General features: G+C 38.5%; 1 protein-coding gene across 12 annotated transcripts in view; it reads left to right on the top strand.

Moving 5' to 3' along the window:
• The window catches only part of LCLAT1 (lysocardiolipin acyltransferase 1), a 257,617-nt gene that overhangs the window by 111,687 nt on the left and 119,709 nt on the right, over positions 1 to 26,221 (top strand). For 10 of the 12 annotated variants that reach the window (XM_073791468.1, XM_073791469.1, XM_019942977.3 and 7 more), the window contains exon 2: positions 13,601 to 13,769. The exons of 1 other annotated variant lie outside the window; for it this stretch is intronic. In XM_073791468.1, the coding sequence (XP_073647569.1) occupies positions 13,601 to 13,769 (169 nt within the window). Of the gene's footprint in view, positions 1 to 13,327; positions 13,351 to 13,600; positions 13,770 to 26,221 lie in introns of those variants that run through there. One more of the 12 variants, XM_073791467.1, reaches the window with a different exon arrangement.

Here is a 26,221-nt window from a genome sequence, read left to right as displayed (position 1 = left end):
TAGTGTTTTTTGGGGGGGAATGTGGTCCCCCCTTCCAAAAATGGTATCATATTCTTTTTCATTTAGCAATACCTCTTGGAGAGCTGTTCATTTTAAAAATATAGCTCATTCTTTCCAGCTGGGTAGTATTTCATAATGCTGAAAGTACCACGGTTTATTTAGCCCTTCCCTCATCAGTGGACATCCACGTTTCCGATTTTTGTTGTTGTCATTACAGACAAGGCTACAATGAAACATCTTCGTACTTACAATTGAGTATTTCTCAGGGGTAGATACTGAGAAAGCATTCCTGATGTTAGGCGTTCAAAATTATAATAGCTACTTATCTGTTTGCCCCCTAAAGTTTATACTCCCCTCCAGCTATGAAGACAAAGATACTACCAAATGATTTTTAGAATATCAAAGGCAAGACTTAGACGTTTTTGTCAGTCTTTGAGAAGAAATGGTGTTTTGTTGTTTCACTTTTGCATTTTCCAGAAAATAGTGAGGTTGAACTTTGTTTATTGGCTTGACCATTTGTATTTTCTTCCTATAAACTGCATATATTGAATTGGATTACTTATAAAGTATCCAGTTTAAATGATAACTTTGGGGGTAAATATTGTTGAAATATACATATAGAAAAGTGCATAAACCACAAATATACAGCTCAGTGAATTTTCATAAAGTGAATACGCCATGTGTAACGAGCATCCAAATAAGAAACAGAGTGTTGTCAAAGCCCTCGAAGCCCCCTGGTGCCCCTTGCAGTTACTCTTCCTGCTCTGCACCTCCCAGGATAACTATTATCCTTCTAATATTATAAATTAGTTTCTATGCTTTTGAATGTTAGATAAATAGAATTATACAGTATATACTCTCTGCTTCTTTCTCAGTATTAACTTTTGAATACATCTTAAGTAAAAGAATTGTATCAGTGTAGAGATCTGTGAATATTTATACAGATAATTTCTTCTATCACTAAACTTCAGTAGATAAGTAGTGTCATTTTATATAACCCCAAATGTCTGTATACAGTTCTAAGAACTCAGGGTAGACTCCCCTACCAGGGAATTAACAGACTTGTTTACTGAATTCCAGTTGATAGTTGAAAGTTCTTTCTTCATTTTTGGGTAGAGCTAAGGTTTGACCGTATTCTGCTCTTCAGCTGTCCTGTTGTGTTTTGTCAGAATTTGTAAACTGGTTTTATTTCTTCTGAGTGCTCTGTAACTAGAATGCTGCTTAACCTTTTACTTTCTTTTTGTATCTGGGGAAGTAGTATTCTCTCGTGCTGCTTCAGGAAGAATGAAACCATATAGTTTGTCCCTTTCCTGTTATTGTCTGTTGGTTTCCCAAACAGGTGCCAGAGCACCTTTAAACATTTTCCTTTTAGCTTCCCCCGGTTGCATTATAAGTGCTTAATTGATAAGCAGAGGTGTTTTAAGTTCTGTCTTTTTGGTTTATTTTTTGTTACTTGTTTCTTTTGGCAATTTGCTTATAAAGGAGTATACTTTTTTGTCTTCAGAATACCTAGAACATAAACTGTTAAATACAAATTTCTAGTGGTTTCCTGACACTATGCTTTAGTAGAGACCTAGTTTCTTTTTTTTTTTAATTAGTAAAATGTGTAAACATAAATAAGGTCACTATAGGTGACAATGTTTAAATTTATTTATTTGTTTATATTTGGCTGCTTTGGGTCTTTGTTGCTGTGCACAGGCTTTCTCTAGTTGTGGTGAGTGGGGACTACTCTTCGTTGCGGTACCCGGGCTTCTCACTGTGGTGGCTTCTCTTGTTGTGTGGAGCACGGGCTCTAGGCGCACGGGCTTCAGTAGTTGCGGTTTGCGGGCTCAGTAGTTGTGGTTCACGGGCTTAGTTGCTCCGCGGCATGTGGGATCTTCATGGATCAGGGATCGAACCCGTGTCCCCTGCATTCGCAGGGGGATTCTTAACCACTGGGCCACAGGGAAGTCCTAAATTTATTTTTAATTAATAGTCTGCTTCCTAAAAGAATTTAAAGTGATTTACAATGAAAGACATATGGCAATAATGCCAATAAGAATAAAAATATAAGATTGTAAGAGGAGAAACAGATAATAATAACCATAATCTTTGCTTCTAAAATTGGATGTTAAATTTAGCTTTGAGCCTCTGTCTTTCGGGACTTGAAAGGAAAACAAATACAGTTGTCATTGGGGAATAAAGAAGCACACCATTTCATCAGTCGACAGATGTGTTTATGTTATTAGATTCCAGAAATGAAGACATGTTCATTAAAATCAGGTCATGCAAATTAACATGCATCCAGGGATTTAAAAATGTATTGGTGGATTTAAAAGAAATTAATCAGCTTATAAACATTTCACTTATGTTTGCGAAATAACAATCAGTGCAATTGTATAAGTGAAGTATTCACCTAGTTTACAAAATTAGAACGTAAAGCGCATTTGCTTAAACTATTTAAATAGTTAACAGTTAATTTCTTTCAGTTTGTGGAATAATCTCAGTAATCAGGCTATGATTGTTTTAGCTGACTGTTAAAACGTTTTCATTTTCATTGTGAAGCGATATTTTGCAATAACTATTATTATATATCTTATATATGCAGTGATTGACATTAGTGGTCACGCTCTCATCGTACGTATTTGATTTTGTCACTTGAATCAGGATCAGCATGTTGCTTATTTATTTTGGAGCAGTCTTAGAAAAATTATAAACTTGTCCCATTTATTTGTCTCCACTGATTCCCAAGGACTGCTTTTTCTGGCAGAGTATTTGATCAGGGATTATAACAAAGAGAGATCATCCTAACCTGAATTAATGTGTTCTTAAAATTTTTATAATTAAGATATCTTTAATTGTAAATTATATGTTTATTCTTTGTAAAATTAGGTAATATAGAAATACATGAATTAACAAGTGAAAGCTGTGTTTTTTCCATTTCTACCTAGGATGGTAATCCCTAAAACCGTTTTTGTTGCTGTTGCTAATGTAGCATATAATTAGAAGAGTGTATGATATACAGTGTGTGTGCAGATTGGCAAAAATTGCCGCTGATAGAATAGTCCAAAAGCCATTGTTGGTGAACATATAAATAGCCACCATACTTAAGAAATAGAATATTACCAGTACCTTTAGAAGCCTCCTGTGTGCCCCACCACGACAGCTAGTATCCTTTTATGTTGATTGTTCTTTTACTTTAAAATTTTACCTATCTATGTATCCCTATACAATTTATTTATTTATTTATTGAGAACTTGAGAAGTCAGCGTAATCTATCGAACACTGCCATCAAACACTGCTGCCATCAGATAGATGAAGGCTTCTACAGGTACAGAGTCTCTGGGTGATAGTCAGACCTCAGCTTCCCAGAGGATTCACCAGACAGATCCTTTTTTAGGGGAAGGCAGTGGGCAGGTTCATGCATAAATAAGTCCTGGAAAACTACTGTGGAGGGCTCACCACAGTCAGGACTCTGCAGGTGTTGACTCTCTGGTAGGAATAATGCTTCTAAATTCACCATGCCCTCCCACCACCTCTCAGGAGTAGGTCAGAGCAGAGTACTTAGGATAGATAAAATGAGTGTCATCAGCTGATCTGGCAGCTGTGTATGGAACAGAGAACAGGAATTTTACTAGCACATGTTCAAGAAGCCAACTACAGATTAGAATCTGTGCCAGCTTTACCTGGGCATTCTGTTCTTGGCTCAGAAAAAGATGGTTTGTTTAGCAGCAAGGATTTTGATGATACAGCTTTCAAAGAGTCTTTCTCTTGAGTCACCCTCCCCCAGTTTGTTTAGATTGGATGCCTTCTCTGTTTTATGTATGACTGTCACCCTGGGATCTCCCTTCATGATCATTTTGGAGATTCTCACATGTGTTGGATCTCTTGTTTCCTGTATTTCAAGTCTCCCTCAGTCTTGTTTACTCTTTTGTTTTAGCAGAGCCCGTTTTCCAATAGCTTCTTGAAAAAAGATTGTATGGGAGGTAACTTTGAGACCTTGCGATAGTGTTTTTACTATCCTTACACTTGATTGAAAGAGTGACTGGATGGAATAATTTTCTTGAGAATTTTGTAGGCATTGTTCTGTTTTCATCTTGCTTCTGGTATTGCTGCTGAGTCCAAATCCAGTCTAATTTTTGATCCTTTACATGTGACCCATTTTCATCCCCTCCAGGGTTTTGTAGAATGTCCATCATTTCCTGTGTTTGGAAGGTTACAGCGATGTGCCCTGGTGAGCATTTGTTTTCATCCATTATCCTAGCTTTCAGTAGGCTCTGTTAATGTGGAGTGTCATGTCCTCCTGTTCTGGGGAGTTTCTATGAATTATTTTGTTGCTGATTTCCTCCCCTCCAGTTTCTCACTACTTTCTTTTTGAGGCTTATACGATTTGCCTATGAGACCTCTGTCTTGGTCCTCTAATATTCTTTCTACTTTCCATCTCTTCATCTTCTGCTTGACTTTTGGGGGGATTTCTTCAGCTTTATTGTCTAACTCTTCTGTTGAGTGTTTCATTTTTGCTCATGTTTTTACTAAACATTTGCTGTGTTTTAAACTTACAGTAGCTCTCATTCTCTGAATGTTTCCATTCTTCATTTTATTTAAAATTTTTTTCCCCACAAGTACCTACCAGATGCAGTATTTCTTGTCTTTCTGAAAATGTTAAAGATAGTTTTTTTCTCCCTGAATAGTTTCTTTCAGGTATACTTTTTTCTGTTTGTTTTGGTATCTAATGTCATGTTAAAGTGTTTTCCTCAGATGTCTCATAATCTACGCACAGTAAAAAATAGGGGACTTACAAAGAAGCTTGCATACTGGTGAGGGTTATATGAACTTTGGGCTTCACTGCAGGGTGATTAGCTGGAATTTTTATTACAGCTAATAAAAAGGGAACCACCAGTGTTTCTATATTTTCATCTTTCCTCATGGTCTGGTCAGACTCCTCAGAGAAGTGTGCTCCAGTAAGTCAGCATAGAGCTGTGCTATTCATATTCAATACAGTAGCCACGTGTGGCTATTTAAATTTTTTATTTGTTTTTTGTTTTGTCTTGTTTTATTTATTTATTTTACATCTTTATTGGAGTATAATTGCTTTACAATGGTGTGTTAGTTTCTGCTTTATAACAAAGTGAATCAGTTATACATATACATATGTTCCCATATCTCTTCCCTCTTGTGTCTCCCTCCCTCCCACCCTCCCTATCCCACCCCTCCAGGTGGTCAGAAAGCACAGAGCTGATCTCTCTGTGCTCTGCGGCTGCTTCCCACTAGCTATCTGTTTTACGTTTGGTAGTGTATATGTCCATGCCTCTCTCCCGCTTTGTCACAGCTTACCCTTCCCCCTCCCCATATCCTTAAGTCCATTCTCTAGTAGGTCTGTGTCTTTATTCCTGTCTTACCCCTAGGTTCTTCATGACATTTTTTTTTCTTAAATTCCATATATATGTGTTAGCATACGGTATTTGTCTTTCTCTTTCTGACTTCACTCTGTATGACAGACTCTAGGTCTATCCACCTCATTACAAATAGCTCAATTTCGTTTCTTTTTATGGCTGAGTAATATTCCATTGTATATATGTCCCACATCTTCTTTATCCATTCATCTGATGATGGACACTTAGGTTGTTTCCATCTCCGGGCTATTGTAAATAGAGCTGCAGTGAACATTTTGGTACATGATTCTTTTTGAATTTTGGTTTTCTCAAGGTATATGCCCAGTAGTGGGATTGCTGGGTCGTATGGTAGTTCTGTTTTTAGTTTTAAGGAACCTCCATACTGTTCTCCATAGTGGCTGTACCAGTTCACATTCCCACCAGCAGTCCAAGAGTGTTCCCTTTTCTCCACACCCTCTCCAGCATTTAAATTTAAATACCATTAAATTAATAATTCAGTTCTCCAGTTGAACAAGCCAAATTTCAAGGGCTCAGTGGCCACATGTAGTTAATGGCAGCCATGTTGGACAGCACAGCTATTGAACATTTCCATCATTGCAGAAAGGTTTATTGGAGTGCACTGGACTAGGACTAAAATCTTGTTGCAGTCATTTGAAAGGTCCGTGAGGGAAGACTTTGTGGGGTCTCAGCATTCACGATTCAGTAGGTATATGGTTACTTAACCCCACAGAGCAGTTACTCCCTCAGCTGTGTGTCCCCACAGCCCAGAAACTCTGTTTTACTTTCTCAGATAAGACAAAGGCTGAAACAATATGCTTAACTCTTCATATTACTTTTATAACTCAGTATTTACTTTTTGGCCTTTAAGTCTTACTGGTCCCAGTTCTGGATTCTCCATTGCATTTTCCAGGAATGCCCCTGGTAATAGGTCTTTTTTTTTTTTTTTTTTGCTGTACGCGGGCCGCCCACTGTTGTGGCCTCTCCCATTGCGGAGCACGGGCTCCGGACGTGCAGGCTCAGCGGCCATGGTTCACGGGCCCAGCCGCTCCGCGGCATGCAGGATCCTCCCGGACCGGGGCACGAACCCGTGTCCCCTGCATCGGCAGGCGGACTCCCAACCACTGTACCACCAGGGAACCCCTGATTTGTTTTTTTGGCACTAGTTTTGCAATATTCAAATTTCAACATTGAGTTTCATCAAAGTTACAGATTACTTACATGTCATGAACCTTTGGGTTGTTCATGAATATGAATCTGTAGGTGTTAAGTATGTAAATACCGAGAGCCTTTTGTAAAGTGCCTGGCAAATATTAGGTGCTCAAAATTTGAGGGAATTGTTCCTGACTTCCTCACCTGTGAGCATCCTGGTTAAGTGGCGTGGTCACGATCATCAGGCTGTTGAGAGGTGGAACTGGATCAGGTGCTCCTGGTTCACAGACTTCTTTGATACCAGCATCTGTCAATGCTGGATTTTTGCTGACAGTCTCATGCACCGTTTTAGAGGGCAGAGAAGCTCTTTGCTCTTAATCAGTATACAGGTTGGTTTTATTGAGTCCAGGCTTATCTACACCATGTCACTTTTGACATTTATTCTAAAACATGAGTCATACGCCTTAGGTTTTTTCCCACCCATGGTGACATGCTCAAGGTGGTATTGTTGTCTGTCCTGCCCTGGGTGTGTGCACTTTGTCTTTAGGACCAGGGTCTTCTTGATTTCTTGCAGCTCCCCGATGTGTACCCTATACCTCATTAATACGTAATGAGTTACAGTTCCTTGTTTAAGCCATGCTGTTTCAAATTTCTGTGACTCTACATGTTCTTTTTGTTTTTTGTTTTAAATTTATTTATTTATTTGTTTTTATTTTTGGCTGTGTTGGGTCTTCGTTGCTGTGCGCCGGCCTTCTCTAGTTGCAGCTAGCTGGGGCTACTCTTCGTTGTGGTGCGTGGGCTTCTCATTGTCGTGGCTTGTCTTAATTGCGGAGCGTGGGCTCTAGGCACGCGGGCTTCAGTAGTTGTGGCATGTGGGCTCTAGAGCGCAGGCTTAGTAGTTGTGGAGCACCGGCTTAGTTGCTCTGCGGCATGTGGGATCTTCCCAGACCAGGGTTTGAACCCGTGTCTCCTGCATTGGCAGGCGGATTCTTAACCACTGTGCCACCAGGGAAGCCCTACATGTTTTTTTTTATTGTCTGGAGTAATCTCTCCTCTCCCGCAATTTCTGATCCTCTAAGTGTCTAACAGCTTCTTTAATCCCTTTTAGCAGAGCTCATCTTGCCTTGGTTTGACCTATCCTTAACACCTGTTACATACCTCTATTACAGTATGTATCATACCAAACTGCAGTCGTTCCTTAACACACTTAGCTTCCCTCCTAGACTATGAGAGCAATGCTTGTTAATACTTGAATTGTTATGTGAATTTAAAAACTAAGGAAATTTTATGAAGTAAAACGTCTTTCCTTCCTGAGCAAGGAACTGTAAGTATCCCTAATACATTCCCTTAATCCTTGTCAGGGAGTATCCTCCTACATTGTCATACTCTAGGAATAATATATGCAACTGAACAAGAGTCCAGGTGGGCTCTGTTTTGGTTCCTGCCTTTGCTTGGCATTGTAGTCATTGGAACCACAGATGGTTAGACAAGGGCAAGCATCAGAATCAGAATCATATTATGAGCTAGGAAGTTAGTGGGTAAGAGATCTTAACTCATTGTGAAGGGACAGTGGTCTTAAGGGGAAAAGTTCCTGGGTTACACTGAAGTAGGCATAGCTTTTTAAGAAGATCTACAGTTTAGTTCTATGTATCTGTACTCGGCAATAAAATGGCTATGCCATTTTAAAACTATGATTATTTCTTTTCCAAATGGCTTTTATTTTTTGAGAACGCTATCAGTATTATACAAAGAATGCACAGAAATATTAAATTACGGTGTTTGTGATTACCTTTGCAGTGATGTGGCCCTTACTTTAAAGGATTTTAAAAGATTAGGTGGTTCATTTACCAGTTATTTAACCAGATTTCTTTCCAGCAGAAGCTGGCAACCCCCATCCTCAGCTCTCCCCAAGTTTTTGTATGCTATATGTTAAGTACTAGGGAGTGTTAAGAAAAGACGTTAGATTTCCTCACTAAGTTCCTGTAAACTTCACTAACATTCAGAATAATTTTTGCATGAGATATTAAAAATTTAGTTTAGATTTATGACATCTTGATTTTGTATAGTGTTTAAAGTGTGTGTGTTTAATTACAAAAGAAGTATGTGCTTGAAAAAGAACATAATGTTGAATTTTAGACTGAGCATGGACTCTGACACCAAATTACCTGGATTCAAATCCCAGCTCTGCCATTTACTAGCTGTATAATCTTGAGCATATTACTTAACCACTTTGTGCCTCAGTATCCTTATATATAAAGTGTGGGGTAATGAAAATATCTACACCATGGGATTATTGTATTAAACAGGTTCACACATTTAAAGTATATGAAACAGTGCCTGGCGTATTCTAAAAGCTTGACATAGTTTAGATGTCATTATAATTGAAATAATCCAGACGTGTAGAATTCCCCAGATCATAAGAGCTTAATGAATATTCTATCAGATTTCATCTCACATAGCATAATCTTTTTAATTTAGTTCTTAATCTGCATACAGTAAAAATCAGTAAATATACGTTTTGTGAGCTTCAACAAATGCATAGTCTTGTAACCATCACTGCAATTGGGAAATAGAACAGTTTCCTCAACCCCTAAAACTTCCCTTGTGCTGCCCCTTCACAGTCAAACACTCCCCCACCCCTAACCTTTTGACAACCACTGATCTGTTCCCTCCGTATAGTTTTGCCTTTTCCAGAATGTCATATAAATGAAAACATACAGTTAAAAAGAAATCATGCCTTTTGAGCCTGGCTTCCTTCACTCAGCATAATGCATTTGACGTTAACCCCAGATGTTGCATGTATCAGTCATATGTTTTTTCACTGCTGAGTAGTATTCCTTTCTATGGATATATTAGAATGTGTTTATCCCCTCACCCGTGACTGACATTTGGGTTGTTTCTAGTTTTTTGCAATTATGAATAATCCTGCTGAAAACAATTGTGTGCAGGTTTGTGTGTCAACGTAAGTTTTCAATTTGTCCTGGATATTCAGTAGTGGGATTGCTGGGTTATATCGTAAATGTACATTTAATATTTTAAGAAACTGTAAAGCTGTTTTCCAATGTGGCCATACCATTTTGCGTTCCCACCAGCAATACGTGTGAGTTCTGGTTGCTCTGCATCCTTACCAGCACTTGGTTTAGCCAGTTTTTGGTTTTTTAAAATTTTATTTATTCCAAATAAGCATGTAGTAGCATAGTTCTTAACCAAGTTTTCTATCAAATCCTTGAGACTTGGAAGAAGAGAGAGAACAGGGCTAGATTAAATGCAGAGTTCATAAGGAGGGGCTGGAGAGACTGTTAGGTTTGTAAGAGCTTGGTATGTCTGTCATGTTCACTGTTGTATCCCCAAATAACTGGCACTGGGCCTGACACACAGTAGGAATCTCTTTGCATGTTTATTGAATCACTGTACACATGATTGAGAGGTTAGGGAAGAAACAGAAGTAGGATGGAAAAGTAATTTTAGATGAGACTTGGTTTGAGTAATCCCAGTATATTCACGTGACGCATCTCTTAACTCTTCTGGTCCTTAGCTTCATCGCTGTAAATTGAAAAGATTCTGTTAGATGATACCTAAGCTCCTTTAACTATAATTTTTTTCCTTTTAATGACATCGAATGAGAAGTAGTTCAGTAAGTGAGGAAGAAGCATGTCAGAGCCTTTGATGGGGAAGTAGTTGTATATGGATGTAATGTGAAGTATAGCCCTTCAGGGAGTTGAGGGGTGAGTATCTAAACAGAGAGCTAGCTAATGACAGAAACGAACAGTAGATTTAAAAAAAGGTAGTTACAGGGGGGTTTTCAATTCGAGTAGTAGCATTGCAGGGATATTTTGGGGGCAGGGGTTATGAAAGGAAATAGGGGTTGAGAATACTAAATTTAGCAGCTCTTTTTAAATTATTACTTTAGACTGGACAGAAGTGGCCTATAGTGTCTTTTAATGCAAAGAGGAGGAGCTGAGCCTCAGAGAAAGCAAAGCCAAGGCTGTGTAGCACTACAGACCATCCTGGGCCCTGTGTGAGCAAATTGTTTGGCTACTGTTTTCCAGTGTGCTTTTTCTGCACCCTCACTCCCTCAACCCGCTTCTTAGAAGTTCCGATCTAGAGTTTAGCAGAAAGCCAGTTCTTAGCAGATACTTGTTCTGTTTGTACTTTGAAGGATTTTGTGTATAACACTGTCAAGTATTGGTAGAGATTTAAAAATATACCAAATATGCAGAAAAACTTGATTCAGTGTAAGAGACTTGACCTGTTTTGTTTGTCTGACTGACATTTTTTAAAGCACCATGACATTTGAAATTTTATTTCTTTTTCCTGTTGTGATTCTTTTCAAATATTGAGAGGTCTTAATTGCTGAAATACCTTTTTAAAAAAAATTTATTTTACTTATTTTATTTTTGGCTGCGCTGGGTCTTCATTGCTGCGCGCGGGCTTTCTCTAGTTGCGGCAAGCGGGGTCTCCTCTTTGTTGCAGTGCACGGGCTTCTCATTGTGGTGGCTTCTCTTGTTGCGGAGCATGGGCTCTAGGTGCACTGGCTTCAGTAGTTGTGGCACGCAGGCTCAGTAGTAGTGGTGCATGGGCTTAGTTGCTCCGTGGCATGTGGGATCTTCCTGGACCAGGGCTCGAACCTGTGTCCCCCGCGTTGGCAGGTGGACTCCTAACCACTGCACAACCAGGGAAGCCCTGAAATACCTTTTTTTAATATATAAATTTTAAGGCCATTATTGTTATCATGGTTTTAATGTTTCCCACGGTTTTATTATCCTGAAGCAAACCATGTTTTTGCTCTAATAGAGTTTAGGTTGTAAAATCAAATGTTTGATTATTCATTTTAGACTGTGCTTCCAACAGTTTATTTTTAAAACATCAATATTTTGTTCATCTGGTTATGAGGACCCTCAAAAGTAATCCATTGGCAAATAATTAAGAAAGTGAGTGAGGAGTCTGACTTCTACTTAATCTTTCAGCTCATAAAGACCAAATGCCCAAAGATATTACTTTTAGGTTCTAATGTAAAGAATTAATATTTCTAGATTTAACAAATTCTTTTTTAGTGCATTCTGTAAAATTGCCATCACTTTCAGGCACAGTCACCCTTAGGAAGCTGTTCTGCAGTTCTTAGTCCATTAAATCTACTTGTTAGACCTGTAGGTCATGTAAGAGATAAAAAAAAACGAACTCTGGAATATTTTAAAATTTTGCGTTGGATAACGTCTTGGAAAAGAAAATATACAGTTTTATGTTAATACTAATAAGTAGAACAAAAAGCAAGGCTTTTTAAACAGCTTTTTTCTTTTTTGGGGGAAGTCAGTTGAGAGTATCTCTTTTTTTTCTTTATTTCAATTTAAAAAAAGAGAAAAGTTGATTTTATAATGTGTTAGTTTCTGCTATACAGCAGAGTGATTCAGTTATACATATATGTATTCTTTTTCATATTCTTTTCCATTATGGTTTATTACAGAATATTGAATTTAATTCCCTGTGCTATACAGCAAGACGTTGTTTACCTTGTTGTTGTACTGCTAATCCAAAACGCCTACCGCTTCCCTCCCCCACCCCCTTTCCCCTTTGGTAAACATAAGTTTGTTTTCTATGACTGAGTCTGTTTCTGTTTCATAAATAAGTTCATTTGTGTCATATTTTAGATTCCATGTATAAGTGATAGCATATGGTATTTGTCTTTGTCTTTCTGATTTACTTCACTTAGTATGATAATCTCTAGGTCCATCCATGTTGCTGTAAATGGCATTATTTCATTACTTTTTATGGCTGAGTAGTACTCCATTTTGTATATATAACTCATCTTCTTTGTCTGTTCATCTGTCAGTGGACATTTAGGTTACTTCTGTGTCTTGACTGTTTTAAATAGTACTACTGTGAACACTGAGGTGCACATATCTTTTCGGATTTTGGTTTTCTCTGGATAAATGCCCAGGAGTGGGATTGCTTGATCATATGGTAGCTCTATTTTTAGTTTTTGAAGGAACCTCCATACTGTTTTCCATGATGGCTGCACCAATTTACATTCCCACCAACAGTGTAGGAAGGTTCTCTTTTCTCCACATGCTCTCCAGCATTTGTTTCAGTGGCCATTCTGACCAGTGTGAGGTACCTCATGGTAGTTTTGATTTGTATTTCTCTAATAATTAGTGATGTTGAGCATCTTTTCATGTGCCTATTGAGAATCTGTATGTCTTCTTTGGAGAAGTATTTATTTAGGTTTTCTGCCCATTTTTTGATTGGGTTGTTTTTTTGTTATTGAATTGTATGAGCTGTTTGTATATTTTGGTAATTAAGGCCTTGTCAGTCAAATTGTTGGCAGATATTTTCTCCCATTTGTAGGTTGTCTTTTCGTTTGTTTGTGGTTTCCTTTGCAATATAAAAGCTTATAGGTTTGATTAGTTCCCATTTGTTTATTTTTGCTTTTATTTCTGTTGCCTTGGGAGACTGACCTAAGGAAACATTGCTAAGTCAGGGAATGTTTTGCCTGTGTTCTCTTCTAGGAGTTTTATGGTGTCATGTCCTATATTTAATCCATTTTGAGTTTATATTTGTGTATGATGTGAGGGTATGTTCTAACTTCATTGATTAACGTGCGGCTGTCCAGCTTTTCCAGCACCACTTGCTGAAGAGATTGTTTTTTCTCCATTGTATATTTTTGCTTGCATTGTCAAAGATTTTTGTTTTTTGTTTTTTTTGGCTGCACCACCTGGCATGCAGAACCTTAGTTCCCCAGCCAGGGATCCAATCTGTGCCCCCTGCAGTGGAAGCACAGAGTCCTAGCCACTGGACCATCAGGGATTTCCTGTCGAAGATTAATTGACCATAGGTGTGTGGGTTTATTTCTGGGCTTTGTATTCTGTTCCATTGATAAATATATCTGTTTTGGGGGAGAGTATCCATTTCTAATGTTCTGACTTGTTAGACCTGTAGGTCATGTAAGAGGGCATTCAAGCTCATATTCTTTATCAGGGCCTATTCTGTAGCCCTATAATTAAAGATTATTACATGTATCATTCTGAAATTGAATTTGGACAGTTACAGTAACAAAATATATCGATTTTTTTTGTGTCTTTCAGAATCATGGTGTCATGGAGAGGGATATACTTTATACTCACTCTGTTTTGGGGAAGCTTTTTTGGAAGCATTTTCATGCTGGGTCCCTTTTTACCTTTGATGTTTATAAACCCATCTTGGTATCGCTGGATCAACAACCGCCTTGTGGCAACCTGGCTCACGCTACCTGTGGTAAGTTAAACAGCAGAGAAAGAGACCATACCAAAGAGACCGTACCAAAGTGACCATACCAAAGTGGCCTAGCCTATTGATTTGTATTTTGTTAGAGTCAGATTTAGTCAAATATTAGAAGAAACATATTCGTGTTACATAAGAAGCACATTAGTTTTTGTATTTCCCCCTTTAAATGAAAGAGAGAAATGAAGTAATTCGTGTCCTTGAGATAAAATATGTATTTAAGGGCTATATTCCAAAGTTGAGTTTCTTCCATATTCCTAATGAATTTTATTTTCCTTCATTGGGGTATACTTTAGTAAAATGCAAAAATCTAAAGATGCAGACTGAAGAGTTTTTACATTGTTAATTTTATATTGCATTTCCGTTTATTGTATTTATTTATTTATTTCTATTTATTTATTTTATTTTTGGCTGCATTGGGTCTTTGTTGCTGCGTGCAGGTTTTCTCTGGTTGTGGCAAGCGGGGGCTACTCTTCATCGTGGTGTGCGGGCTTCTCATTGCGGTGGCTTCTCTTGTTGCGGAGCACGAGCCTTAGGCACATGGGCTTCAGTAGTTGTGGCACACAGGCTCAGTAGTTGTGGTTCACAGGCTCTAGAATGCAGGCTCAGTAGTTGTGGCACACGGGCTTAGTTGCTCTGCAGCCTGTGGGATCTTGCCAGACGAGGGCTTGAACCCGTGTCCCCTGCATTGGCAGGAGGATTCTTAACCACTGCACCACCAGGGAAGCCCTATTCTATTTTATTTTGTATTTCTCATGCTGCTTCTTTTTTTTGGTCTTATTTATTTATTTAATATACATGTATCTATTCTTTTTCAAATTCTTTTCCCATTTAGGTTATTACAGAATATTGAGCAGAGTTCCCTGTGCTATACAGGAGGTCCTTGTTGGTTATCTCTTTTAAATATAATGTATGTATATGTCAATCCCAAACTCCCAGTTTATCCTCTCCCCCCCACTCCTTCCCCTTTGGTAACCATAAGTTTGTGAGTGTGTTTCTGGATAAGTGCATTTGTATCTTTTTTTTTTTTTTAAGATTCCGCATACAAGCAATATCATATGATACTTGTCTTTCTCTGTCTGACTTACTTCACTTAGTATGATAATCTCCAGGTCTATCCATGTTGTTGCAAATGGCATTATTTCATTCTTTTTAATGGCAGAGTAATATTCCATTGTATGTATGTACCACATCTTTATCCATTAATCGGTCAACGGACATTGGGTTGCTTCCATGTCTTGCCTATCATAAACAGTGCTGCAATGAACATTGGGGTGCATGTATGCTTTTGAACCATAGTTTTATCCAGATATATGCCCAGGAGTGGGATTGCTGGATCATATGGTAGTTCTGTTTTTAGTTTTCTAAGGACGCTCCATACTGTTTTCCATAGTGGCTCTACCAATTTACATTCCCGCTAACAGTGTAGGAGGCTTCCATTTTCTCCACACCCTCTCCATCATTTATTGTTTGTAGACTTTTTGATGATGGCCATTCTGATCGGTGTGATGTGATATCTCATTGTAGTTTTGATTTGCATTTCTCTAATAATTAGCAATGTTGAGCATCTTTTCATGTGCCTCTTGGCCTGTGTTTCCTTACTGATTTTCTGTCTGGATGATCTGTTCATTGTTAAAAGTGGGGTGTTAGAGTCCCCCACTATTATTGTGTTACTGTCGATTTCTCCTTTTATGACTGTTAGCGTTTGCCTTATATATTGAGGTGCTCCTATGTTGGGTGCATATATACTTGTAATTGTTATTTCTTCTCGGATTGATCCCTTCATCATTATGTAGTGTCCTTCTTTGTCTCTTGTAACAGTCTTTATTTTAAAGTCTTTTTGTCTGTTATGAGTATTGCTACTCCAGCTTTCTTTTGATTTCCATTTGCATGGAATACCTTCTTCCATCCCCTCTCTTTCAGTCTGTATGTGTCCCTAGATCTGAAGTGGGTCTCTTGTAGACAGCAAATATACGGGTCTTGTTTTTGTATCCATTCAGCCTTTGTCTTTTAGTTGGAGCATTTAACCCATTTACATTTAAGGTAATTATCTATATGTATGTTCCTGTTACCATTTTCTTTATTGTTTTGGGTTTGTCTTTGTAGGTCTGTTTCTTCTCTTGTGTTTCTTGCCTAGAGATGTTCCTTTAGCATTTGTTGTAAAGCTGGTTTGGTGGTGCTTATTAATTCTCTTAGCTTTTGCTTGTCTGTAAAGCTTTTGATTTCTCTGTTGAATATGAATGCGATCCTTGCTGGGTAGAGTAATCTTGTTTGTAGGTTTTTCCCTTTCGTCACTTTAAACATATCCTGCCACTCCCTTCTGGCCTGCATAGTTTCTGCTGAAAAATCACCTGATAACCTTATGGGGATTCCCTTGTATGTTATTTGTTGCTTTTCCCTTGTTTAATATTTTTTAATATTTTTATTTTTTTCTTTGTATTTAATTTTTTCTTTGTATTTAATTTTTGACAGTCTTTTGGTTGAGGTATTTAATCCATTTAAGTTTAAGGTAATTATCAATATGTATGTTCTTACTGCAATGTTGTTTTTTGTTTTTGTAGGTTTTTTTTCATCCCTTCCTCTTTTGTTCTCTTCTCTTAGGCTTTTATGACTAATCTTAGTGTTGTGTTTGGATTCCTTTTTCTTTTTTGTGTGCGTATCTATTGTAGATTTTTGGTGTGTGTTTACCACGAGGTTTTGAATAGCACTCTGTATATAAAAAGCATTGTTTTAATTTGCTGGTCTTTTCATTTCAAATGCATTTTCAATAGCCTGTATTTGTACTGTCATCTTCTCATGATTGCTGGGTTTGATATCATATTTGTGTGTGGATGGTTTCCTACCTTTACTTCATGTTTGCCTTTACCGTTGAGGTTTTCCACTCGTAATCTTCTGGTTTTTAGTTGTGGCTTTTTCTTTTCCAGCTAGAGAGGTTCCTTCAGCATTTGTTGCAAAGGTGGTCTGGTGTTGCTGAATTCTCTTAGCTTTTGTTTGTCTGTAAAGCTTTTGATTTCTGTTGCATCTGATTGAGAGCCTTGTTGGGTAGAGTATTCTTGGTTGTAGGTTCTTCCCATTCATCACTTAAAATATTGTATATCATGTCACTCCCTTCTGACCTTCAGAGTTTCTGCTGAAAAATCAGCTGATAACCTTACAGGGTTCCCTTGTATGTTACTTGTTGCTTTTCTCTTGTTGCTTTTTTTTTTTTCGGTACACGGGCCTCTCACTGCTGCAGCCTCTCCCGTTGGGGAGCACAGGCTCCGGACGCGCAGGCCCAGCGGCCATGGCTCATGGGCCCAGCCGCTCTGTGGCATGTGGGATCCTCCTGGACCGGGGCATGAACCTGCGTCCCCTGCATCGGCAGGCGGACTCTCAACCACTGCGCCACCAGGGAAGCCCCTCTTGTTGCTTTTTATATTTTTTGTCTTTAATTTTTGTCAGTGTGATTACTATGTGTTCCTCCTTGGGCTTATCTTTGTGCTTCCTGGACTCGGGTGACTGTTTCTTTTCCCAAGTTAGGGAAGTTTTCAGCTATTATCTATTCAAATATTTTCTCAGGCCCTTTCTCTCTCTCTTCTCCTTCTGGGATCCCTATAATGCGAATGTTGGTGCATTTAATATTGTCCCAGAGGCCTTTTAGACTGTTCTCGTGTGTCCTCATTTCTTTTTATTCCTTTTTCTTTATTCTGTTCCACGGCATTGATTTCCACCATTCTGTCTTCCAGCTCATTTATCTGTTATTCTGCCTCATTTATCCTGCTATTGATTCTTTGTAGCTTTTTTTTTTTGCTGTACGCAGGCCTCTCACTGTTGTGGCCTGTCCTGTTGCAGAGCACAGGCTCCGGACACGCAGGCTCAGGGGCCATGGCTCACGGGCCCAGCCACTCCGCGGCATGTGGGATCTTCCCGGACCGGGGCACGAACCTGTGTGCCCTGCATTGGCAGGCAGACTCTCAACCACTGCGCCACTAGGGAAGCCCCTTTGTAGTGTATTTTTTATTTCAGTTATTGTTCATCTGTGTGTTTATTCTTTATTTCTCCTAGGTCTTTGTTAAATATTTCTTGCATCGTCTAGATCTGTGCCTCCATTCTTTTTCTGAGATCTTGGATCATCTTTACTATCATTGCTCTGAATTCTTTTCAGGTAGATTGCCTATCTCCACTTCACTTTGTTTTTCTTCTGGGATTTTATCTTGTTCCTTCATCTGGGACATATTCCTCTCTCATCCCATTTTGTCTAACTTTCTGTGATTGCAGTTTCCATTCTTGCTTCTACTGTCTGGCCCCTGGTGGATGATGCTGTCTGAGAGGCTTATGCAGGTTTCCGGGTGGGATTGACTGGTTCCTGCACACTGGTGGGTGGAGCTGTGTCTTGTCCTTCTGGTGGGCAGGTCTGTGTCAGGGGGTGTGTTTATCTGGCAGCTGTGTGCTCAGGAAGACTTTAACTAGCCTGTCTCCTGATGGGTGGGGCTGCATCTCCACACCCCCCCCACCCTTGTTTGTTTGGCTTAAGGTATCCTATCACTGGAGCCTACAGGCTGTTAGTAGGGCCAGGTCTTGGTCATAAAATGGTGGCCTCCAGGAGGGCTCACGTCAATGAGTACTCCCCAGAACTATCGCCACCAGTGTTTTTGTACCCGAGGTGAGCCACAGTGTGTCCCCTCCTTTGCAGGAGACCCTCTAATACCAGCAGGTAGGTCTGGCCCAGGCTCTTATGGGGTCACTGCTTTTTTCCCTGGGTCCTGGTGCACACGAGACCTTGTGTGAGCCCTCCAAGAGTGGAATTTCTGTTTGCCCCAGCCCTGTGGAATCCCTCCTTTCAAACCCTGCTGGCCTTCAAAGCTGGATTCTCTGGGGCCTCCTTCTCCTTTTGCCAGACCCACAGGCTGGGGAGCCTGATGTGGGGCTCAGAATTTTCACTCCTGTGAGAGAACTTCTGTGGTATAATTATTTTCCAATTTGTGGGTTGCCCACCCAGCAGGTATGGGATTTGATTTTATCGTGTTTCCGCCCGTTCTACTGTCTCGTTGTCGCTCCTTTGTCTTTAGATGTAGGATATCTTTTTTGGTAGGTTCGAGTGTTTTTTTTTGGTTGATGATTGTTCAGCAGTTAGTTGTGGTTTTGGTGTTTTTGTAAGAAGAAGTGCACTCATGTTCTTGTACTTCGCTGTCTTGTCTCCACCTCCTCCATTTATTTTATAAAATGATAAAAATTAAGATTCAGATAACAGACTTTTTAAAACTTGTGACATTGATGTGATCAAGTCGCCCCAGTAACCACAGAATTTAGGAATGATGTGATTTTGTCTGTGGGCTGGGTTGAAAACGTGTGAGGTAAAAGTGCATACAAAATGTATAGTAAATTCTTGGAACAGCTAGATATTTGCTACGAGGTCTGTGCATACTGCTCTGAGCACATGTCCCTCTGACCCTGAGAGCTGGTTACTCCTTATAGGTTTCCAGTCTATACTTCTCCCTTCTCTGGCACTGAACTGGTTTCAGCCCTTTGTTGTTGCTTAAGAGCAGTGCCTTCTCCAAAAATGAAGCGTTGTGCAAGCAGCCTCCTTTACCTTGAATGGGTCATATTTCCTGAGAGTGTTCTGTTCCTTCTTTTCCCTGAGCAACACCTGGAACTTAATTTTACTGGGTTTATTGACCTGTCTTGGTGGAGGTGGTGAGTATAATACCTGAAAAGGAGAAGAAGGAGGGAATACTCTTCCTTCACTTGTCGAAGGGTCTTCTCTACCTGTTTCTTTTGAATGGGTTGTCTTTTTCCCCTCAGGCAGACTGCCATTGTTGTGTTTGTAGAGAGGAAAGTATCAATGCTGATGCTATAGACCCCTCAGGTGGAGGTTGATAGGGAAAGATTTCCAGAAACAGTGGTTGGTGGGGGAGTACCTACCTTGATAGAGTAGACGTTTCTCAAAAGTTCCCTGTAAATTGAATTTTAATAAATTGTTTACAGTGCACTCTCCTTCTCATATTTTAAAAAGAAATCCTGTGATGAATAATTTTACAGATTATATTCCTCCCTTGTTACAAGGTTAATTAAAAATAATTTTATTCAGGCATATCTTTTATGAAATGTGATATTGTTAAACTAAAAGTAGTCTCCTCCTCCTTCGCATTTTCTTTTCTCTATTTGTACTTAAAGCTGACTTTTGTACAGGCACAAACTAAAGGGATTGTAACCTACTGGTAGATAAATACCTGTGGAAAGGTATGGCGTATTTAATTCAGATATAAGGAGAAGAATTAGGAGGTTTTGTTAAAAGGAAAAATCAAACTAAAAACCGAAGGGTAATGATGATCATAGCTATTGACCACTTACGTGGCAGATGTTATGCTAAGTGCTTTAATAAGACAGCTGCATTTTAGGTGCCACCATTATCCCCATTTTACAGAAGAGGAAATGGAAGTTTTGAGAAATTTAATAATTTGCCCAAGTTCACATGCATAAGCAAATTATTTAAACAGAGTTGAGATTAAACCCAGTTTGTCTGCTGCCATTAGAGCTTTAGGTGATAAGAAAACCTTCAAGTGTTGGTCAGAGTCACCTGGTACCTTAACCATTCCAGGTGGTAAGAAACTCATTGGCGCCTCATGATTGTTTCTAAAGAAGAAGGTTTGGAGTTCTTTTCAAGCCAGGGAATACCTGACTTTGGGGGGGGTGGGAATCTGAGAAACCAACAACTTGTAATAAAATCAGTTTCATTAGTGAGATGATTCGCTTGCAGTGGAAGAGGAAAGTTGGCAAGAAATAGAAAGCCTTCTCTTTTTCTAGAGAAACCAAAGACATAGGTTGCTGAAATACCTGGAACAAGGAGCATATTAGTAAATACTCATTGGATGAGTGGACAAACATAAAGAAGTTTCAGGGTCAAACTATCTCAAACTTTAGTATCAAGAATTGTGCAGTATTCTCTCCTCTATTTGTTGAAAGAAAAATTTTTATATATATATATATATATGTTTATATTTTTATAAATGTTATAAAATCATGCCTTTAGGGATTACGTAATGTATCCTTAGTGTGTCACAGTCCACCTAGAGTAATTTTACTACTATAAAATGTAAGAGCCTTGTAACAGTGTGGTGCATTTATTCTCACATTCTTTGTGCTGTTATTGTCATATTGCATCTACTTACACAGTAAACTCTGTAGAACAGTGTTTTATTTAAATATCATCCATTTACAGTGTTTTTTGTTTTTTGGCTGTGTTGGGTCTTCAGTGCTACACGTGGGCTTTCTCTAGTTGTGGCAAGCTGGGGCTACCTTTCGTTGTGGTGCGTGGGCTTCTCACTCTGGTGGCTTCTCTTGTTGCAGAGCACAGGCTCTAGGCGTACAGGTTTCAGTAGTTGTGACGTGTGGGCCCAGTAGTTACGGAGTGCAGGCTCAGTAGTTGTGGCACACGGGCTTAGCTGCTCTGCAGCATGTGGGATCTTCCTGGAGCAGGGATCGACCCCATGTTCCCTGCATTGGCAGGAGGATTCTTAACCACTGTGCCACCAGGGAAGTCCCACAGTGTTCTTTATTCTTCCTGTATGGTACAGTTTCTATCTAGTGACATTTCCCATCAGCCTGAAGAACTTTCTTAAGCTTTTCTTGTAGTGAGGGCTCCTGTAGAGGGATTCTGTTTTTATTTAATTAAAAGTTTAAGTTTGCCTCTATTTTTGAAGGCTAATGTTGCTGGCATTTCTGGGATGACTCCCCCTGCGGGGCTCCCCACCCCCCACTTTGACGTTCCCTGTCTTATGTTCCTCTTGAAGTTCTCCATTGTTTTTGATAAAAAGTTAGCTATCATACGTGTTGTTGCTTCCCTTTATGTAATGTGTCATTTTCCTCTGGCTGCTTTAAAGATTTCTCTGTTTTTTAGCAGTTTGATTATGATATGCTTAGGTATAGTTTTCTTTATTTTGCCATGTTCCATTGGACGTCTTAGATCTGTAGCTTTGTTTTTGTCCAGATTGGGAAATTTGGGGCCATTATTTCTTTACATATTTTATTCTGCCCCGTTTACTCTCTTTTAGCCTTTTGTGTCCACAATTATACGTATGTTAGATTGCTTAGATTGTTACACAGGTCACCAGGTTCACTGTGACCCTCTATTTTGCCATCTCTAATCTGTGTTTTGTTTACACAGTGGATTTTGATTTAAAATACTGTAAAGTTCTAGAACTTACATTGGGTTCTTTTATTGGTTTCACTACTTTCTTGAGATTCCTCAAGTTGTAATTATACTGACTATATTTTCCTGTAAGTCAGCTGGGTAGTTAAGTGTGGTGCCACTTACTGTTAGAGCCCTCATCCTCTTTCTATTTTTCCTGTAGGAAATACTTTGCATTGAATATTTGCATAATTCCTACATTATTAGTATATATCCTCCTTATCTTTCAGGCAAAATTTCTTTCTCTTACTAGAAGGATGTTTTGTGTTGTAACTTGTGTTTATTGAAAAAGTAGCAGCAGGATCCCTGTACACTCATTTATTTATTATTAATTTATTAACTCTTAAGTGTCGACCATCCTAGCATATGACCTCTGTCCTTGTGGAGATAGATAATAGTTCTCTACCTAAACTGTCTTTCTAGTTGTAGATTTACACAACTTGACTAGTTTCTTTTCTGGCTTTCATTTGACTGAAAGACTACTTCCTTTGTTAGAGGACAGAAGTTGACTTTCCAGGCCATGACTTTTTAGAGTTCGATTTTTAAATCAGCTTTAAAGATATGAAGCCCAGTGTTTTGTTGCAGCCATCAAACATATGATTTAATGTAAAATATTCATTTTGTGGTATTGTTTCAATCACCATTACTCATTTATTTATAAAGCATTTCTCCATGAAATATTTATATTAAGTGAAATAAGCGTATTGTTCAGTTACATAAAATTAACCATCACTAGGAGCTATTTCTAATAAGTCATCTACAAACTGTTACATAATGCTATTTATAGTCATTATAAAATCAGAGACATTTTGTTTTGAAAGTTATAAATTTTCAAGTCATTTACATAACTTTAAGGTTTTTATTTCATCATCTGTACAATAAGGAGTAGATGATCTTTTGAGATCCATTCCAGAGTCAGCAATGTGTATCTGATTCTAAAGCAAACATTTAGAGGTAAATTATTTTTTTTATAATAACAGTCATATGTTGCTGCTACACTTCGTTTTCTTTAATGTGATAAATTTTCCACAGTGTATGACTTTTTGATTATAAATTACATGTTTTTGGCTGAATCTCTCCACCAAAACCGTAAGAGTTTTGAGTATTTTCTTAAGTTACTACATTGGTAGAAATCATTGCAATTGTTGTGCTTTCCAGGGTCTAAATCAATCTAATTTCTTTGGAAAGCCAATATAAGCAGACTGCTTATTCGTACAGGTATTAGAAACAGAATTTTGGTTTCACTGTTGGCCTTCCCACTTTCTAGTCATTTGATCTTGGCTAAACTACTTAGCTTCTCTAAACTTCTCTTCCTTCATCTGTTTAAAAATAAATAAATAAATAAAGGAGTTCTAATACTGCCTACCACAGAGTTATTGTGATGACTAGATGAGATAATGAACACAGCCTTTCCAAAGTGAGCAGTAAATGTTTGCTACTATAAAAGTTTTAGGGGGTAGGCTAAACTACATTATCAAAGAAAGTTCAAAACATAGTGGCTGGAAAAAGGCAGAACTTTATTCACCCTCAAGTCCAGGTTGACAGGTTAGCTTTGTTCCCTGATGTCACTCAGGGACTCCGATTCCTTCCACCCAGCCTGGCATAATATCCTCTTCTATATGGTCAAGACTGTTCACTACCCCTTCTTTCCCCCACTCAGCAGGAAGTGGGGAGGGAAGGAAGTCCAGAGCAAGTGCTTTCCCTTTAGACCAGTGAATTACAAGTTGTACATAATCTCTCTTGCTCACCCCATTGGTGAGAACAGCTTAAAGCTGTAACAGAATCTGGGAACTGTAGTCTTTTTTTCTGACAGCCATGTACACAATTAAAATCTATTACTCTGGAAGAAATGGACAAATTAACTGGACAAATTCTGCCATAGCTGCTCCTACTACTGTTACTACTAGTACCACTACTGTTACAGCAGAATTATGTCATATATCTATTTACCTTCTACAGCTTCACTTACGTGTACTAGGGTGGATATGGGGAGAGTGGAGAGATGAGACTGAATGTTTGAAATGTGAGTGGTCCGGTGCTGAATATGATTCTTGTGTTTAAAACAATATGCAAACCAATAATTTCATCTGATGGTCAGTTGGAGAAATCTGGTCCAACATTTAGAAAAAACAGGCTGAGCTTGTCTTACTGATGTGTGCTGGTCTCTTGTAGGTACTTTCCTATGAGATATTCAAGGGTAATTTCAGCTATTCCTGACTTTTGCCTTCTTACCTGTCTTCAGAGCTTATCATATAGGCAAGATTCAACCACCACTGTAGTGTTAAATTGGTGTATATTTGCAAAAACTTCTGTTACTCAACTTTTTAACTCACTGGCTTACTCACCAGTAGTGGCATATCGAGCAGAGAGTCATTCAGTTAGAAAGTTATAGAAGTTGAATCCCTTGTAGCGAGGTTATAGAAAGTTGATGTTCTAGTTTTGAGAAAGTGAACACCTCTGTTAAAAGAAATGGAGGAAAAACTGTCAGGGTGTCTTTTATATCTTTTATTTCATACCTTCATAAGGTGCTAATGGAGTTTTTATTTTGAAGCAAATAGTACAGCAGATCATTTTTTATTCAGAAGGAATTTAGCTTTCTCTCCCCATAGGTGTACTTTATTTTAAGCAATCCCAACCAGTTAAAAATCATTTTTCAGTAAAAATAAATTAGGGTAAATGCATTTAGACTAATTATTGCTTCACAAAAATGGTCACAAATGAACTTTTCTTTTGTAAGCTTCACCTGTTCCTTAAAATGATTTCATTGGCAAGATTTTTCTTATCTTACTATTTTTAACTCGCACATTTTCTGTTAAATGAGGTACCACAATAAAAATCATTTAGAATCTTAGAGTTAGATGAGACTTAGAGGTCACCTAGTCTAACTTACCTGTGTGTCTGAGAATCCTTTCCTGAAGTCTGCAAAGGACTTCTAGTCTGCAATTCAGTCTCCCTTGGAACATTTTTGTAATGAGGAGTACATATCCTTGTTCATTTAACTTTTGAATGGTTCTGTTCAGCATAATCAATAGTGTCAGGTCAAACTTTGCTTGTGCCCAGAGCAGTTTTTCCTTCTGAAAATTCTGAGTCTTTCCAACAGTGTTTGTTAGCTAATTACTGAGATTATTAGAACTGTCCTTTCACCATAAATCATGTTGTAGGAATCCAGCAGGCATTTTCTAACTCCCCATCTAGGACACATGTCTCTTCCACAGCTTGCTGATTCCATTCCCATCCTAGAACACAACAGGTGTTCAACAAACATAGATTACTGAATATAATTTCCGTCTAGACTGCTGCCCTTAAGAAAGGGGGTCTCAGTCTTTGATGAATGATTTGGGATTGATGAATGATTTGGGATTGCACGTCTTTAAATAGCTAAGGATTTGAGGAGCCGGGCCTAAGCTTAGTCTGAAAAGCCAAGGCAGACTTGGAGATGAGGAACGTCATAGATCTTTCTTACATCAGACTAAGTAAAGATCCACTGGAGTAATAAATAAGAACATGGGGCATGATGGCAAAACTGATTGTCTGTGATCATGAGGGGACCCATTCATCTTTGTTTTCATACACACTTGGAGGTAGTAAATAGTGGTATATAAAAGATCCTCAGAAATTACTTCTGTATTTCTAATTCTAGGCGAGATCTTTGACCAGTTAAGTAAAAGTCATGAGAATTATCACTCTTGGTTCAGTTTAAGACATAAAACATTATAAAGATTAGTTTCTTACTGCTAAAACTGTTATTTTCTGTACTAGAAACAAACAGAACAAATATGAGAAACATGAGAATAGTGTCTTTTTTTTTTTAAACAGTTTTTGATCTGGAATATTTGAATTCTGGAGTTCTTTACAGGCATTACAACTTTATTTCTGTAGTGTATTTGTTATTCTGCTTTTGCAGGAGCTGTAAATAACGTTGACTGGGTATGTCTTATCTGGTATTAAAAATGATTAATGTGAACTAGAGATCTAGGCTGCCCAGAAGATTATATATAACTTTCAGGCACATTCTGATAGAGTGCTGGATGGCAGGGAGGAGAATACTTCATGATATGCTCCTCTACAGTCTAGGATTTTTTTTTTTGACATTCACTATAACGAAAGGCTAACGATTGTTTTGGGATTCATAGGAAACATGTATTAGAAATTACACATGTAAGGTTAGAGTTGGTGTTTGTTTGGGAATTACAGGCTTAAGATTTTTAACTGTTTTCTATAGTACAACATACAATTAGTAGTCAGCTGCCTCTTTCTACCAGTTAAAGGAAGGGTTCCT

The sequence above is a fragment of the Tursiops truncatus genome, chromosome 14 (assembly GCF_011762595.2).
Source record: "Tursiops truncatus isolate mTurTru1 chromosome 14, mTurTru1.mat.Y, whole genome shotgun sequence".
Taxonomy (NCBI): Eukaryota; Metazoa; Chordata; class Mammalia; order Artiodactyla; family Delphinidae; genus Tursiops; species Tursiops truncatus.
Note: the sequence above shows the minus strand (reverse complement) of the source record. Positions and strands in the feature narration are given on the sequence as shown.